Source organism: Onychostruthus taczanowskii, unplaced genomic scaffold (assembly GCF_017590055.1).
Source record: "Onychostruthus taczanowskii isolate IOZ18803 unplaced genomic scaffold, ASM1759005v1 scaffold25, whole genome shotgun sequence".
In the NCBI taxonomy this organism is placed as follows: domain Eukaryota; kingdom Metazoa; phylum Chordata; class Aves; order Passeriformes; family Passeridae; genus Onychostruthus; species Onychostruthus taczanowskii.
The window spans coordinates 10,278,944-10,296,447 of NW_024499796.1; the positions used below are offsets into that span (position 1 = coordinate 10,278,944).

Consider the following 17,504-nt stretch of genomic DNA (forward strand, 5'->3'; position numbering starts at 1 on the left):
GGTTTTAAACAACAGCCCAAAGCCTAGCTGGTTTTATTTGCCTGTGCCCGGACTGACACAGTTGTTGGCAGTGGTTGGGGTTGTTGGGTAGTATAACTTAAGGGTGATGTAAAATAAAATTCACTGCAATGAAATTAAAAGACTGATATCTAGATTGTATGAAACATACTTTGCAACTTAAGCATGCTCCTCGATTTTTGCAAATGTGTCTGAAGCTGCTCTGGAGTGCCTGGACTGCCACGGTGGAGCGCAGAACCTACGGGCTCGCTGCAGGATTTAGGTCACCCTTGCTGTGGAGCACACAGGACCTGGGGTATTGTCCCTCTTCCTGAAATTCCTGAATCACCTCCTGGCTACTTCTGACATGTGTTTTTTAGGTCTCACTGTTCACTCCAGTCTCATATGTTGGTGCTTTAAGTGCTTGGTGTTGTTCTGTGCTGTGGAAATGTGAATGTTTGGAGGTTTCGGGCACAGGCTGGTGCTCACAGTCCTTCTTGCCAGGCTCATGCCAAAGCTCGTGACATCTGGGTGGTATGTTTTGGACTCTGGCACCCATATTGCAGTTACCTGACAATATAGAGACACTTTTTACCTTTTTCTGGAGCTCTTCAGCAAGTGGTTTGTGCAGTGCCCCCATGGCCTTGCACTGGTGCTCTGGTGGGCTGTCACTTGGTTGTGTAAAAACAAGTTTATGTGGGCTGCATCTTGTCTAAACTGGGGAATCATGAGACTGCTTGCTTGGCAGGATGGCCCTCTAACTTACCCCAAAAAGCTGGGTGGAAACTGCCAGTTTCTCCTGTGTTTGTTAGGCATGAAGTGTTTGTTCAGGAAGCATTTCTGAAGCCTCTTTAGTTATTATAAAGGATTTTTTGGTGACACTTGCTGAAAGATGCTTTTGGGTGCTTCCTGATGGCTGGAAAGAGTGAGCTTTGCCATTTCCTGGCTTGGACTGGGACATGTAGGCAATTGTTTGTGCAAATAGCATCCAAACAGAGGTGCTGCACAAATAGAAACCTGTTGCTTACCAGAAACACAGCAGAACTGGTAGAGAAGCTGCTGGAAGTAAAAGCTCTGCATGTGCTCAGTTAGAGGTGTGTTTATCTTGCACAAAACTCCTGAGCATGGCAGAGCTGAAGAACCTAGCAGCCATTTCCAGAGATGTTTCGTTGCTGTTTCTGCTGCAAAATCTGTAGCTCATCTCAAAAGGATAATTTGGTATCTGTGTATGTTTGGAGTAAGATTTTTAAAAGCTGCTCTGCCTCTGTAAGCTTTCATATTCCCTTACTTACTCAATACTACAATTATCTACATTATATCTTAGTTTTTTGTTCAGGTGATTATTCTATAATATAACATTTTACTCGTATGAAGAATAAAAATGGATCTGCAGGTATCTTTGTGGGCAGTGCAAGCCATGGAATTAAACAGTCATGAGGATGCAGAGTGGAAGGATGGTAGAGTATTTTATAGCACTCTGGCTAAATTTGCCTTTTTTAGCAATAGGAGCCATTGAGCTACAGTTCTCAGCAGTTACAGAAGAAAATGAAATGTAAAGAGAACTGGGGCTGGTCTCTAAATACAGCTGCAGGATAAATACCTTTGCAGAAGGCAAATTTGGAGAGGATTTCTTTGTCCAAGTGTGAAACCCAACTGCTGTTTGTGCTACAGTCCTTTCGTTGTCAGTTTTGTGTTTGTGAAGACAGTCCTCAGAGTTATTTTATTTTGTGACTATTGTACCACTGTTACTTTTAATTTTGCTTTGTTAACTAGTGCATTGTGCAGTAATTGGTCCCATGCCTTGATTCTCAGCTGTTTTTTTAATGAGTCTTGAGGAGAGTAACCTGTGGAGAACTGCATGCTCTGTGTTACATCCCCATGGAACTGAACGTGCGTCTCAGTCTGGATGAGTTCACAGCAGCTGTTGATTTTTGAGTAATGTGGCTGTTTTTATCTTCCTAGGACTGAGCTTGCCCTAAAAGAAACCATGTCATCAGGGGGAGCTGAAGATGATATTCCTCAAGCAGAGAGAAAAACGGTGACAGACTTTTGCTACTTATTGGATAAATCTAAGCAGCTCTTCAATGGCTTAAGGTTAGTGGATTTTTGACAGCATTCCTTCAGAAAAGCCTCGGAACACACACTGCAATATGTGATGCTGAAGTCAGTTGTGCAGTGAACATTTCAAACCCAAACCCAGTATGTTTGTTTAGGAGAGAATAATGCACCTCTGTATGGGTACTTTTGGACTGTGTGTGGAAGAATGTTTGTAGGAGCAGAGGTTCCAGTTAATAGTAAACTAGAATTTGGCAATCCCATTGAATTGATGTGATTATTGCTGAAATGGTGTGTTTGAGGGCCACAGTTAAGGATTAGGTGTGACTCTGTGCAGTGCACAGCATGCAAATGCAAACCACTACTGTCTCCATGGAAAAAGAAAGGAACGAGGAGGATTTTTCTGAGAGGGAGGAAAGGAGGAGAGGGAATATCTTTGGCGAAGAAATTTAGGAAGTGACAAACAGAAACATCAAAACCATACCCTGTATGTGTCTGCTGAAACTAGTGCTTAATCTGAACTGTGGAGAAAGGTAAAATCTACATTTATCTACTAAGCAGCTGCAACAACAGCTGGAAAGTCCAACTGGTTTGTCTGCAGGGGAATACACGTTTGGACAGTAATATGGATATCCTGTTTATGTCAATATATGCTGAGTTAAACAGCATGTATCCAAAGCTGCTTTATTTCTAAGCTTTGCTGTAGAGTCTCTTAAGTAACATGGGTTTGAGCTCATATCTGGTTGGCAGTTCAGCCTCTTACTGGTCTCTGAGTAATGCTGTATGTTTGGGCCCTTATAGCTTGCTGTTAGTCAAACACAGATGGTTAGCAAAGATGCTTTTAATTCCTCCGCCCCCTGCTATTGATAATCCTTTCATGTGCTTTAGAAGTTGATTACCAAATCCAAAACAAACACTTTGTGCTCCAAAATCTGAATGGCAAATGGGCAGTAGAGACAAGGAGTTCTTGGTGATTGTGTTTGACCCCCCATGAAAGACAGTCTAAAGCAAAAGGGCTGAGATCTTGAGACCAGGATTTCCAGGACTGTATATGACATTGCACTGGCTTTCTGGTAGATTTTCCTTGAAATTTTGGCCTGAAATGCACACAGTTCATGTGTGGCTGTGTGCTGCTCCAGTTCAGATCAGAGAGGTGGCAGAGAACCTCCAGCCATTCTGTGCCTCCTTTGCCGTGGAGGGAGGGAGTGCTTGTATCAGATTTCATGATGAGAGATGGAGTTTCTTGGTGTATCCATGGTACTTTTCCAGAAAGAAACCTTCTTGTACAGCTAAATGAAAAGAAAATGGAGAATACCTCTGGATGAAGTATGGCAAATAAATGTAGAGATGGGATTAAGCAACCAGTTCTGCTGTGTGAAAATAGGAATATTGCAGAACAAGAACCTCTGTCCTTACTGTAACCTGGCACAGTTACTTCTTACACTTGACCACCATTTCACCTCTAAGACCTGTGATTCCCATGGGCATAATGACAGGATAAAGCAACATTATAATTCTCAGGTATCTGCTCTGTTAGTGCTTGTTCTCTGGGGAGTTCACCTGGAAATGTCTTGGCAAGCATCCCAATTCTTAGTCCAGTTGCTTCATAATAAATGCATTTGATTCATGCCTGACACCTTCTGTTTTGAAGATGATGACAGCCTTTGCTGCTGTGTTTTATGCTCTTCTCTTGCCCCTACCACATTTCATAGAAAAGAAGTGATGGGGGAGGGAGAGGAGAGCAATGATTTCCTCCCCAAAACCTCCTCTGGGCACTTCAGCTACAGGGAGCTGAGCCTATAGCTGTGTTGGCAGCTGCTTAGCTGTTGCTGCTGCCAAAAATTGCAAGGGCTCAGCCTGCCACGTCTTTGTTTCAGTAGCATTTCCTTCCTCTCTTCCCAATACAGATGCCAAATACAGCATTTGAGGAAAACATACGATGGTCTGCCAAGGTTGCTGCTCGAAAGTGTACTTTGTGCTGTGCTCCAGTGATAGCATCTCCTGTGGCCATGCCTGCTAGGATAACCCAGGGGGGCTGCCTTCCTGCTGTCTCTGCCCTGGGCTATAAGTTAGAATAAAACTGCTAATGAAGTATGTTGCAATGGCTCTCTTCTCCCCTTTCCCCACTCCCACTTGCTTTTTTCTTGAAAAAGGCTGGGAAGAGGGAGGCTGTAAGGAAGCAGTTTGTCATGGTGTATTGTCACTGGTATTATTTTCTTTTAAATGTTAAAAAGAGCTTAAATGTGTTCAGTATCACAAAGAAGCCTGAAACTTTAAGGAATTAAAAGACTTTCAGCAACTGTATTTTAGGGAAGTGATTGTCCCTTTGTACTGGGCACTGGTGAGGCAACTGGTCCTGTTCTGGGCCTCTCATGGCAAGAGAGACACTGGGGGGCTGGAGCATGTCCAGGGATGGGAACAGAGCTGGGAAAAGGTCTGGAGCACCAGGAGCAGCAGAGGGAGCTGGGGGGCTCAGCATGGAGAAAAGGAGGCTCAGGAGGTACCTTCTGGCTCTGTGCCACAGCATTTTTATTCCACTGCTGCTCAGGTTCTGGGAACAGGAGCCTGTAACTACTACAAACCCATGAACATAAAAGGAAATTGTCTCTTTTTATCACCTGTCAAAACTGTGAATGTCTTTAAAGCTTTGAATGTTAAACTTACAGTTATTGTAGCCTTCCTCTTTGAAGGGTGCTGCTGAGTCTCTGTGACTTTGTCAACATCTTTAATGTCCCTGTGTGACAGCTTCCATGTGGTGCTGGCCAAGCACACCTCAGCACCTTTAATTGGGTTTCAGCCAGTATTATCTGGCAGCATGGCTGAAATGAACTCCTGACAGAGAATTAATTATGAGCACGTAAGTAGTGCCGGTCTTTGTGGAGACAAAGAGTACAGTAAGAATTGGATAAAATTCTGGGCTGTCTGTGAAATTTGAACATCAGCCACACTAGTGCAGCAAGAGAACCAGTCTTGAGTGCCTAGTGTGAGAAACCCATCATTCTAGGACATCAGAGTTTGTGTCTTCACGTCCCATTTGGAATGTTCTGAAAGCCAAGGAATTGGAAATGGTTTCCACTTGTTGTTGCTGGCTGTTGTACTGTCCTAAATCAAATCTCCAGTCCCTCTGCATTTGGATTCGTTTGGTTGCCCCTTTATCCCTCCTGTAGTGGTGTTCAGCCAGAGCAGTGCTGAGCCAGCAGCCTGGGCTGGGCACACCCCACAGGAAAACCTGCTGCCTTTGTTTCTCCTCACTGCTCTGGTGTCCTTCTGTAGATCTGGAAGCAGCAAAAAGTCTTGTCATGACATAGGTCTTGAGCTCTCAAGTTGGGTGTATAATTGCTTCTGGGTCATGTATTCCCTGTCTCCTTTGGTGGGAGCAGCTGTGCTAAAAGCCCACTCCACTCTGCAATCAGTTTGGGATTCTTTTGGGCTGTTTCTCACCAAATAATGCACGTCCCCATGTTCTGTTAAAAAAACTGCACTAAATGTCCTCTTTTGCTTATGCATCCGTTTTCTGGCAAAATTTCTTGGTACATGGGAGCAGCATGTGTGATGTTCAGCACAGAGCAGTAGAGGGATGGCAGGAAGGGCAGCTCTTTTCTACAGAAAGCTGTAGTGAAACCACAGTAATGTATTGTCATAAATGAAGTTTTATTACAGCCATGTCAGAATACTATCAAAAGAACAAGTGCTACTGTCTGTTTCCATGGAGATCCTTCCCGTTCCCTGGGGAGCCGAGGAATCCATGGTGTTGTGCAGCTATGCCAGCTGCAATTAGGCAGGCAGGCTGCAGGAGGAATATCCGTGTGGACAGGCAGCAGTGGCTGCAGACAGCAGTGCCAAACACACGGGCACTGCCCTGGCAGAGGCTGCTGAGAGCACCTCTCCTTTCCTCACACTCACATCTAACGCAGCGCAGTGAGTCGAGCTGGGCTTTGTGTTTAGGGTATGTTAGAATGTTCGGGCTTGTGGTGAAGGTGGGTGTGTTAATTAGCTCACTGATGAGGGATCAGTGCATGAGCATCATCAGCACACACCTGCACCGTAACCCTGCCTGCTTAATTCTTAGTTTGTGCAGGTACTGGTGTTTGAGAGAAGGATGTTTGCTTGGGTTAGTTAGGGTTCTTCAAGTCAGCTTGTTAATTCAGGCATTCTATAAGTTAGTGCCAGGGAACTTTGATTTGTATAGCTTTTAAAAAAATTATCCATTTCAGTGTTGTTTTGTAATTATATATATATATATTTATATATACTTTACCATTGAATCTTATAGATGTGCTAATTAAATTAAAGCTGCCTCTTGCTGTGTCAGAGTCTGTGCTGTATCTTGGGTGTGTGTTTAGACAGTGCCTTAGCTTGTTTTGTTTAGCTAAAATGTTTACATCTATTACAATGAGAGAAGGTGGTGAATTGTTCCTTGCAGAAAATGCTTTAAATTTGCATGTGTTTGTATCAAGCTGTATTTGAATGAAGATGTTGGTACCCTGAAGCACATATTTATATTCCTGTTTACCCCTTGCTACACCAACGTACGTTGCAAGATTTTGAGCAGCCCATTGCAAGTTTGAAGGGATTTTTTTTTTTTTTTGTAAAATCCTACCCAGATTCCTTGGCATCTTCATGGAACATCAGCACCAAGTACTGGAATGCTTTTCCAGGCTGGTAAGAGCTGTAGCTGGTAAGGGATTCATTTTACTTGTAGTAGCTGAGCTAGGTCCCTTCAAGCTGTGTGGGAAGTACAGTTGGCTGACGAGCAGAAGAATATTAATTTCCTTTCCTACCTCGGGTGCTGTTAAAGCAATTACAGTGAGCAGAAACAGGCCAGAACGCTGCTCTGAAATGGTGTGTACTGCTCTGCTTCGCTGGCTCCTTCAGAGGACATGGCAAGGTTTCCTAAAGGTGGTGCTTGGTCTCTACCCTCCAGGCTTGGGTGTGGAATGTGCTGCTTTTCTGTCTGCTGAAGGTGGTGCATGAGCCAGCACAGTGATTTGAGAGAGCATTCCTTGTGGAAATCAATCTTGAATCAAATGAAAGAGGATTCTGTCTTGGAAAAGCTGCTCTACATCCACTTACAGAGTTGTGCACCTCCTTTGAATGAGCTTTGGTGTAGATGTGTAGGGAACATGGGACTCAGGGGTTTGGTCCCCTCTTGCATTTATTTCAAGGTTCAGGTCACTCCTGGGAGATGGGAGGAGGAGTGGGGGTTGAGAGCACAAATGTTTAAAGCCAAAATCCTTAGGAATACATCATAGTTGTGGGGTGGAAATATAGTGGGAATAGCACAGCATGGAAATGGAGGGGAGGTGGGAGAGCAGAGCTGACCTGGGTTGGCTGACTCACCTTGTAGCACTGGAGACTGACAGGAAAAAACCAGAAGTTCTCAGGTTGTGTCGTGTCACCAGGTGTGAGTGAGAGGGTGACAAATGTGGTGTAACAGAACCCACTGAGCATTGACTGTGAGCATCCATATGCTGGCCTGGCCTGGTGATAGTGGGGCAGTGGTTTTGTTTGTGATGTCATAGGCTCTGTATGAAACACAGCCATATCTGTTTGAAAAAGATTATTTCCCTAATCAGTAGCAATAAATATTATCAGTCTATATCAACTAATTTCCATCTGCTTGTTCTTGGGTAGGGTTTTTCTGTATTATGATATTTTAAGAGTCCAATTTGTCTTTCTGTGCATATAACCATATAATTACTTCCCTTCTAGCAAAATTGTAAGCTATTTTCAAACACCTGTTGCATGTAGGAACATGATCATTTCCTATTTGGAGAGATCCAGTAACAACAGGTTTTGAGAAACTCTGGCAATCATGGTTCTTGTAGTTCTGGGTGCAGGCAGAATTCTAAAGTATGTCAATGAATCCTGAACAAAGCAGTTCTGACTTTGACATACACGTGCTCCTGTCACGTTGGGCTGACTGGATTCTGCTTCCTAATTCTGCTTTTGTCACTGTCTCTTGCAGGGATTTACCTCAGTATGGGCAGAAGCAGTGGCAATCCTATTTTGGGCGAACATTTGATGTTTACACCAAACTCTGGAAGTTCCAACAGCAGCACCGGTAAGGAAATGTTGTAGGCATTTGTGTTGTGTGGGTTTAAATGCAGCTTTAATCTCTGGAATGCCCCGAGCCCAGCTAAGATTGAGATTTCACTGTGCTGTTCAAGCATGAAGGGAGGGAACAGCAGCTTCCTGCAGTGCTCACAGTCTATTGAATTAAAATGTTGCAGAGTGGTCAGTGTGACTTTTTTAACAAACCCTTTTGCTCTACCTGAGTGTGTGGTGCTTTAATTTCTTACTGAGGAGGTGATGGATTCTGCAGAGCAGAATCTGGAATGGTGTGAAGTCTCTTGCTGCAGCGTGGGCTCTGATCCTTCACACCTTCCTCTGGCTGCATAGTCTGAGTGTTCTCCTGGGAAGTGGTGACCTTTTGTTGTGTGTATTTTGTGCAACACACTTATGTCTGGTTCTGGCAAGTTTATGCAAGATAAATGTCCCTTGTTGTGGAGTTTGTGTGCTGCTGGCTCTGTGAGGGGCTGCTGCTGGCAGTGCTGCACCAGTAATGAAAGCTGAATTTGGCCCTGCAGTGGCTCTTTGTCTTGTCTGGTGGGATGTTCTGGGAAGTTTGGGAATCCTTTTAATCTTTCTTTTCTCTCTTGCGACATAGACAAGTATTGGACAATCGGTATGGGTTGAAGAGGTGGCAAATTGGGGAAATTGCTTCCAAGATTGGGCAGCTCTATTACCATTATTAGTAAGTAAGCACAGAAGAGGATTCAGTGGGCAATGCAGGGTTAGTGGCAGCTGCATGCCAAATGTCTGGATGCTCAGTCAGGAGGAATCAGTGACTGGGCTGAGTCCCAGTGCCAGTTTGTGAATGAGGGCCCTGGGGACTGCATGGGGTGCTGCAGGGAAGGGCCCCTGTGAGCCTGGTGCCACACTGCTGCTCACGCTGGTACTGCCCAAGGACTTCTCTCCTGCCTCCAAAGGGTCTTCCACGTGTGCTGCACTGGAATGTTGTGCAAAAGTGTGATTGACAAGTTTGGGAGCTTAATGTTCCTTTAAGCTGTTCAGTGACCCCATCGCCTGCACGTGTGGTGCGAGATGGGCAGCTTTGATTGTTTATCTGAAATGGGATCCAAGCTCTGACATCTGCCTTCCCAGAGCCTGGCTTTCCTACCATGGCACTTGAGGAGGGAGTTGTGCCACGGGGGCACAGGCTGGCTGAGGGGCAGGAAGGGAGGTTTGGTGTGGTTTTCTCTCCGAGGCAGTGAGCTGATGCCCTTGTTCCCCGCAGCCTGCGCACCTCTGAAACCAGCTATCTCAACGAGGCTTTCTCCTTCTACTCAGCCATCAGGCAGAGGTCCTACTACTCCCAGGTCAACAAAGAAGACAGGTATGTCTGAATGGAGGCCCTTGTTTTTTCAAGACTAGAAAGGTGTGTGGAAGCAGCAAGGAGCTATAAACTGTAGGAGCATAACTAGGATAAAATCCATGTTATTGAAGGAAGTTTCTTTTAATCCTTCTGCCACTATTGAAAAATTCAGGATAAATAAGAGCTTTGTTGAATAACTGGAAGAATATTCTGTTACCTGGTTCTGGATAGAAGGCTATTACCCCCAAAGTTTTGTAATTTTAAATCCTGAGCAGTATCAGTGCTGGGAGCTAGAATGCTGTGGGTGGAAGATGGGTCAGCTGGGCTGGAGCAGAGGAATCTGTGTGATTCATATCAGGCCTTTCAGGGGAACAGCAGCTCATACTGCAGTCCAGCAAGGCTTGAACAGCCAGCTTCCCATGCCCCTGTCAAGTAAGGAGGCTGTTGCTTTCTTAAATTATTTTTTATGTCCCTCTACTCAATTGTAGCTAAACATCCAAGCAGCCAGATGGCTATTCATCACCACATGAGCTCAGTCAGAACTCTTAATCTGCAAGTGTTTAGCCCTGCTGTGGTCTTAAACTCCTCCTCTCCCTTACCCCTGTTACCTGCCTCAGTTCTATTTTAATCTCAAATTTGGCTGTGGTGTTTTTGTTGTTGTGTCTAGGCCTGAATTAGTGGTTAAGAAGCTGCGTTACTATGCGAGGTTTATAGTGGTTTGTCTCCTGCTCAACAAGATGGATGTTGTGAAGGACCTTGTAAAGGTATGCTAGAGTTAGGATAAAGGTGCTGAGGGGTGGGGGGTTGCTGATCCTTGCTTTTCTAGTCTATCTGACATCCAACATAGGCAATACCTTCTGTGATTCAGACTTTTAATAATGACACTTCAGGATCAAATGATTTGGTTGCATTGTTTGAACAGCAAGTAAAAATATTCCAATAGCTGCAGCCCAGACAGGGAGGTGCCCTGGAAGTGCAGCAAAGGAACAGCAGGCTGCTCCCCACAGCATATGCTTCCCAGCCCCTCTGACAACCTCGCTTCAAGCAGTTCCTGGGCTTGACAGCTTTGTGTAGGTTGCATTGCTGTGTGTGTCACAGCTCCCTTGAACTGCAGGCTTAGCTTAGCACAGCTAAACCAGCCACACCATCCCCTTTCTCAAGGTATTTAAAGTTACTTGCAAGCTGAAATTTGAGTCCCTGGTATCCGTAGCTTATGGTAATAACCAGTGACATAGCTGTGAGTGGGATAATTATACTTATCTCCAGATATTCTTTGCATTTGGATCTACGTAAAAGACAATTTGCATTGCCAGAACTCAGTGTAGCATTGGCATTCTGTCTGCTGAACGAGCGCGTTTTGGCTGGCATGTTAGTCAGGAGTGTGCTGCATATGTTCTCAAGGAATTTATTTATTTATTATTCTTAAAGGCCAGCACAGCTAACCAAATGTAAGGTTGCTTGACTGCCTGGTAAAGTCTGGTTTTAGGACTGACTGTGTCTGTCTCTGAACTGTTTACATCAGGAGCTGTCAGATGAAATTGAAGACTACACGCATCGTTTCAATACTGAAGATCAGGTGGAGTGGAACCTGGTTCTTCAGGAAGTGGCAGCATTTATTGAGGTGAGTTGTTTCAGAGTTTTCTGTCTTGCTGATGGAAGTGTTGCTGTATCACCCTGTAAGTGAGGGAAGCAGGTGTGCCAGTGCAGGGACAGTATGCCTGTCCCATGAATCACTGACACGTGTTCACAGGAATATTTAAATATTGCCAGAATGGGTGGCACCATTATCATTCACTCTCCTCCTTTGCTATTCATTTCTACAAAGGGAAGGCAAGCTAAAATAAGAAAACTAAAGTTATTGTGACTGTAGGAATATGTAGTTTATTTGGCATGAATTTGTAAGGTTGTTGATGACATTTGACTCCTCAAGATGAAGCAGAGTCCATGTCATTGGAGGCAGTATGCTTTTCTCTCATTGCTGTACCTTCATGTGCTAGTCCCATGTATTTCTTGCAGTCCCTAAGAACTTTGCTTTTCCATCTGGGAAGGCTTTACCCTCTAGCCTGCATACAAATGTATAAATACATGTATGGCAAAGTAATTTAAAAAATCTGCCTCATTTGTGAGATGTTTATTGTAAGTGCCGAGACCTGTGGACTTCTCTCTGACTGCAAATCTCTATGCTTTCCTGAATTCTTGATTTATTCTGGTTGCTTTTTTTAGGCAGACCCTGTCATGGTTTTAAATGATGACAACACCATTGTAATCACCTCTAACAGGCTTTCTGAGACGGGAGCTCCGTTGCTGGAGCAGGGGATGATAGTGGGACAGCTTGCTCTTGCAGATGCGCTCATTATTGGGAACTGCAACAACCAGGTAAAGGAAGTTCTGGGCACCTGGGTTTGCATCTTTGGATCCCCCCCATGACATCCCTTCTGATCATACAACTGAGATTCCAACAGAGGAGAACACTGAAATATTTTTATTGTGATAGTTGCAGTGGTAGCAGGAGGAAGAGGGTTCACAGAAATAAGACCTAAAAATGAAATGTTAGGTATTAGATCTGTGGTACTGACCTCTTATTGTTTATATTCAACATGTCAATTAAGTAGACAATTGATTTTCATATACAGGATTATTTGTAACAACATTCAAGCATGGCAGACCTCACATCCAGAAAAAGCTTGACTTGAGCTTTCATATGACTCACTCCAGCTTGTTGCAACTTCAGTGGCAACAGGAAGAGGTTTTCAAAAGACATTCTAGGTCCTGTTTTTAGATGATAATGATAGTGAAGTTGTACAAATTTCATGGTTTCTCTCTGAGCTCTTTTCAGGTAAACAAGGGAGTTATATTTAAACTCCACTTCATCTGTCTTTGTCAGATTTTGTCTGAATTGATAGTACATTTCAGCACCTGATTAGTACACATCCCAGAGAAGCCTGTCATTTGGAAGCAGGGGTCTGCAGTGCAGTGACTTGGCCTGATAGATCAGTAACAAATAGACTTTGTCTTCTATGAGCTCTTCTAGAAGTCATTCACAGCTCTTCAGAGACTCAGAGATGACACTGACAGATCCCTGAGAGAGAATGGTCTCTCTGGTGTGCAGTGGAGTCTCTCAGCTGGATAATTCCAGAGAAATTCTGTTTAATGTGTATCTGGCACAATAAACTGTGTGACTCTCTTGCAGGTCAAGTTCAGTGAACTAACAATTGACATGTTCCGAATGCTGCAAGCTCTGGAGAGGGAACCCATGAACTTGGCATCACAAATGAACAAACCTGGAATGCAGGTCAGTTCCACTTCAGTAACAAACGTGGCAACACATCTCAGCTGGGTTTTTTTGTTTGGTTGATTGCTTTTATGTAGTGTACTCCTTCAGTATTGTCACTGTGAAGAGCAGGTTAGTAAAGGTGGTGTAACCTCCACTAGAAATTAGTGAAGAGTAGTTCAAAGCCATGGACTCAGCAGATTATTAAGTCATCTGAAAGTTAATGCCCCCTTCAGAGAAAGCATCAAGTGTTCTATCTGGGGCCAAAAGAAAATATGAAGATTTTTCATTTCTTTAATTGAAATGAAGTGTGAATTTTGTCACTCATTTCTTGGGTGATACTTGAGAGAGTAAGAAAGATTTAGTTCACAAGTTTCAGTGAGGGATAATGCAAAGTTCTGGTTTGAATATTGTGCATCTTGCTTTTCTATGTAGTAGGAAATGCAGAATGGGCAGACCATTTGTGTGGGTAGTGTGTTGGAGCATTCTAATAAATAGAAATTTAGAGTGTTATGAAACTGCTTTGGTAATATCTGGTTGTTGGGGTTTTTTGAGTAGTTTTGTTTCTTTATTTTAACAGGAGTCAACAGAGAAACCAGCCAGGCGGGAAAACCCCCATAAATACCTACTTTATAAACCAACTTTTAGCCAGCTATATACATTTTTAGCAGCATCATTTAAGGTTTGTGAAATCTGTGAATTTATTTGTAATAAAAAAATATCCAGGACTGTTTATTAGATTGAATGAAATGTGGATCTCCAGTATCTGGAGAACACAAAAAATCTTAAGAGTATTCTTTGATTTCATACCATGCCAAGCACAAAGCAAAATCAGGGAAGTGCATCAGGAGTTGTTGCTCTCGAGCACTGTGCAGCTGCTGAATCTCCAGTCCTGTATCCCATTCAAACTGTAAACAAAGCTTCCCCTGTGCATTGTTTGGGAGTTGGGGTCTGCGTGGGTCTTGGCAGCTTTTGGGTTCCATGTCTTGGAGAGCCTCAGATCTGGATAGATAGTGGAAGAGTCTGTGTGGAAGCAGATGCTTTCTCAGTGCGCTTGGAGCTCTGATACCAGCCTAGAGGTTTCAGCTCAGCCATTTCACCAGGTGACACTTCTGTTCTGCTGGAAGGGGTGTCTGTGGTGGGGCAGGGCCAGTGCATGCTCCAAGAGCAGAGTGGAGGGGAGCCACAAGCAGGAGTAGCACAGTTATAACGACAGTGTGTTTATGGAGGTGATGATTCAGTATTAAAATAAACTTGTACCTTTCTTCCCTTGGCCCTGGTCCCCCTGTTTGTGCTGCAGGAGCTGCCTGCCAACAGCGTGCTGCTGATTTACCTGTCTGCCACGGGCGTGTTCCCATCAGGTCGTTCGGATAGTGAAGGTACAATAAAGGAATGCTCCCTGTCATGAACAGGGCTTGAATTCTCCTTATGTTCCAGGACAAGTGACCAAGAAAGATGTCACAAAGCTCCTTTTAAAAGACAAGTCAATTCGATTCTCCTGTCTGCTTAGTAAGATAGCCTTTATTTTCCACAAACAATAATTAAATCTTTGTGTTTTAATTAGTGTGCATTAGCCTGAGAACTTTTCAAAGGACACATCCAGTTTCTGATGCATCTGAAGTATTAAAAGCCTCCCAATTTTGAAGACCACGTGGCTCAGCTGATGCATCAGCACAAAGTTCATAAAATGGCTCCGTGGCACTCTGTGATTCTTTCCAATGCCCAGCACTAGGAGAACGTGTGGCCAGGACATGGGTGGTGGAAGGACTCAAGCAGCTGCAGGGACTGGTCTATTTGCACGCTCATTAACCTGACAATTCAAGCCCTTCTCATGATTTTTGACAATTCCCCTCACCTCACCCTCCTGTTCTTTTCAATCTAGCAGAATATTTGGATGCAGCTGCAATGTAAAAGCTGAAAACTGGTTGACTGAAGTAAACACGGTCCAAAGATCTGTTTATATAATTCCAGAAAAAAAATCAAAATAACTTTTTAACATCCTAAATATTGTAAAAAACCTCATCTGTTTGAGACTTGCATTCCTTTATAAGATGCATGCTTTGTCCTCCCCAGTGCATGATTTATAGAGCTCTCAAAATGTTAAAAGAAAAAAAAAAATCCCTGTCAGCTTTGGACGGTGGCAGTGATTTTTTTAAAATACTTTTAACATTTTACTTCTTGCTGCAGCTTGGTGATAGGTCCTAACTGCAGTGTGTCCTCTGAAGCCTGTGGTGTGTCCCCCTCTCTGCATGTGTTGTTTCAGCTTAGGACCTTGTGGCAGAGGCATCCAGGCTCAGTCCCCTGAGGAGCTGCAGAGCCAGCGTGCAGCTTTCACCCAGTGAACCATCACAACTGCATTCTTTTAATAAGGTGGTGTGGTCTGCACACAGTTCTGCCTTATTAAAGGGGAGAGCAGCTGCAAGTTGCACTGTGCATTGCCTGCAAGCCGTGTGTTTGGCAGACCTTGTGGGGTGTTTGTAACAGTGCTAAATTAATGTTTGTCCTGTTCCTGATTTTGTATCCCCAAAGCTTCCCTTAAATGGAAAGGCGCCTTGTATCCAAACCTGAAAAAATTGCATTTGCTGGCCAAATGTGGGTCAGCCAAGTCTGCAAATGTATGACAAAATGAGGAAACCCTAATACTTTATTTTACTAAAGTTAGTGACATTTCATACCCATACCAATGGCAGAAATATTTCTTGGTGTCTTGTGGGATTTGATATTTTTTATAGCCATTGCTTTTCTGTTTGCTCTACATCAGACATTCAGGGGGTAGTTTTGCAAATTTTGCAGAATATTCAGCTTACAGTGGGAACACATGTCCAGGGCGTGTGCATGTGAAAATTGTGAATTCTGGCTTTGAAATCTTAAAATATCTTAGCTACAGATTAGAAATCTGGCTAAAGCTGTTTTGTCCCTTTGTCATTCTCTGAATTCTCTCTTCTCCCCTTTGCAGTGTTAGAACTGCAAATGACTGTAGTATTTCTAGGGGTTTTTTATTAATTTAGCCTTACATTTTGATCAAATTCTGAATCTGGAATATGCAAACTCATACAGTAATTTTACAAAGGTATTGATTTTCCTGTATCAGACGTGTAATGGTTTTAATCTTTTATCTCTATGGTGTAACAAGAGCCAATATTGGGGTAATTTACATTAATTTGTGGGTTAATAGTGAATAATTAAATTAGAAGTTATGAAGTCGCATTCCTTGCTTCTATTTGATAGATGCTAAAATTTCCAAAAAGACATAAAAAGGAATATGCAGTTAGTGAAGTCTCCACATTCCTCTCCCCTCCTTACACCTGCAGTAGCTCAGATTCCCTTAGTTTTCTGGGATTTGTTGTTGCTTCCTCCCTGTCATGTAATCACTAAATGTGCAGCAGGGGTGAGTTGCCCCTGCTGATTTCAGCCTCCTTTTCCCCCGTGAAGGTCCCTATGATTTTGGGGGTGTGCTGACCAACAGTAACCGGGACATCATCAACGGCGACGCCCTCCACAAGCGCAACCAGTCCTACAAGGAGATGCACTGGTGAGTGTGTGGTGCAACCTGCAAATTCTCAAGAGCTTGTCTTCAATAGGGAAAAATGCATCAATGCCTCTGGAGTTCAGGCTCCTCAGTGCAGGACATCATAATGGGGGTTGGCTTGAATGCTCAGAAATGAATGTGCAGCTTTAAATGATCATTTAAACACTTCAACCTTACTTATATGTAAGTTAGTGTAAGTTCTTAATTACTGGCAAACTTTCAGACGGTCATTTAAACACTTCAACCTTACTTATGTAAGTTAGTGTAAGTTCTTAATTACTGGCAAACTTTCAGATCAGTGGTGGATGACTTCTCAAGAAGTTAAACATCTCCTGGAATAATAAGAAGTCCCACAGCCCATATTATAGACAAATATAGGCAATAGTGCAGCTGCTCTCTGAGGATGAATCTGGGACTGCAGCATGGGAAGTCTGTCTGCTTTTTATCTGGCTGTGGGCAAGTGTGTGGCTGAGACCCTTGTGCAGTGTCAGAGCTGTGCAGCAGCTGTGGTGCTCTGAGGGGTCCCTTTCTCTTTGCAGCCTTCACCCTGGAGATCTGTACCCTTTCACCAGAAAGCCCCTGTTCATCATCGTGGATTCTTCCAACAGCGTTGCCTACAAGGTAAGGCCCTTGGAGGCAGTTCCTCCTGTGGTAGGATACAGTGCCAACCCCTAGTTAGCTTACACTTTTAACAGGCTATTTTTTAAACAGTTTGTATTCAGTCTTTCTTTTCTTTTGAGGTTGTGCATGCTAGTCAGGATCTGACCCTATGAATAGGAACAAGAAGGAGAAGCACATGAACAGCCGCTCATTGGAAAGTAATAAATCCTCCTGGAGGGAAAAAAGGTTCAAGATTTCCAAGGTCTCTGGTGGGAGGTTTACTTTTGTTTTATACCAAAGACAAATCTCGGTGTGTGTGCATGGGGGAGGGAGATAACTAATGTGCTTTTCTTTTTTCCAGTCATCCAACATTCAGTTGCTTTTAAGCAAGAGAAAGGAGTCAAAGCATTGAGCCTGATCTTAAAAAACACGGGGTGTCTGTGTCTGAAAAGTGTCTGAACCAAGGAAGTAACAAGCCTCAAATTAGCATCCAGTGTTACTGTAGAGTGGTGTTTGCTTGGACACTGAGCCTCCTTCCTAGGGTGCTCTGGACTTACAGTAGAATTGCTCCGTGCCAAATCACCCCTGGGAATCTGCAGTTCGGGTAATGCAGAAGCAGGCATTGCACTCGTGGTGGCCAGCTGAATCTGGAGAGCATTACACATGTATTTCAT

General features: G+C 43.6%; 1 protein-coding gene across 1 annotated transcript in view; it reads left to right on the forward strand.

The window, feature by feature from the left end:
- SCAI (suppressor of cancer cell invasion) overlaps positions 1-17,504 on the forward strand; it is a 37,655-nt gene that overhangs the window by 8,823 nt on the left and 11,328 nt on the right. Inside the window, exons 2-13 of the mRNA XM_041407045.1 lie at positions 1,960-2,091; positions 8,021-8,116; positions 8,723-8,809; positions 9,353-9,451; positions 10,098-10,194; positions 10,953-11,051; positions 11,654-11,806; positions 12,621-12,722; positions 13,282-13,383; positions 14,002-14,080; positions 16,134-16,233; positions 16,770-16,851. Coding sequence (XP_041262979.1) covers positions 1,985-2,091; positions 8,021-8,116; positions 8,723-8,809; positions 9,353-9,451; positions 10,098-10,194; positions 10,953-11,051; positions 11,654-11,806; positions 12,621-12,722; positions 13,282-13,383; positions 14,002-14,080; positions 16,134-16,233; positions 16,770-16,851 — 1,203 coding nt within the window. The 5' untranslated portion in view covers positions 1,960-1,984. The remainder of the gene's footprint in view (positions 1-1,959; positions 2,092-8,020; positions 8,117-8,722; positions 8,810-9,352; positions 9,452-10,097; positions 10,195-10,952; positions 11,052-11,653; positions 11,807-12,620; positions 12,723-13,281; positions 13,384-14,001; positions 14,081-16,133; positions 16,234-16,769; positions 16,852-17,504) is intronic.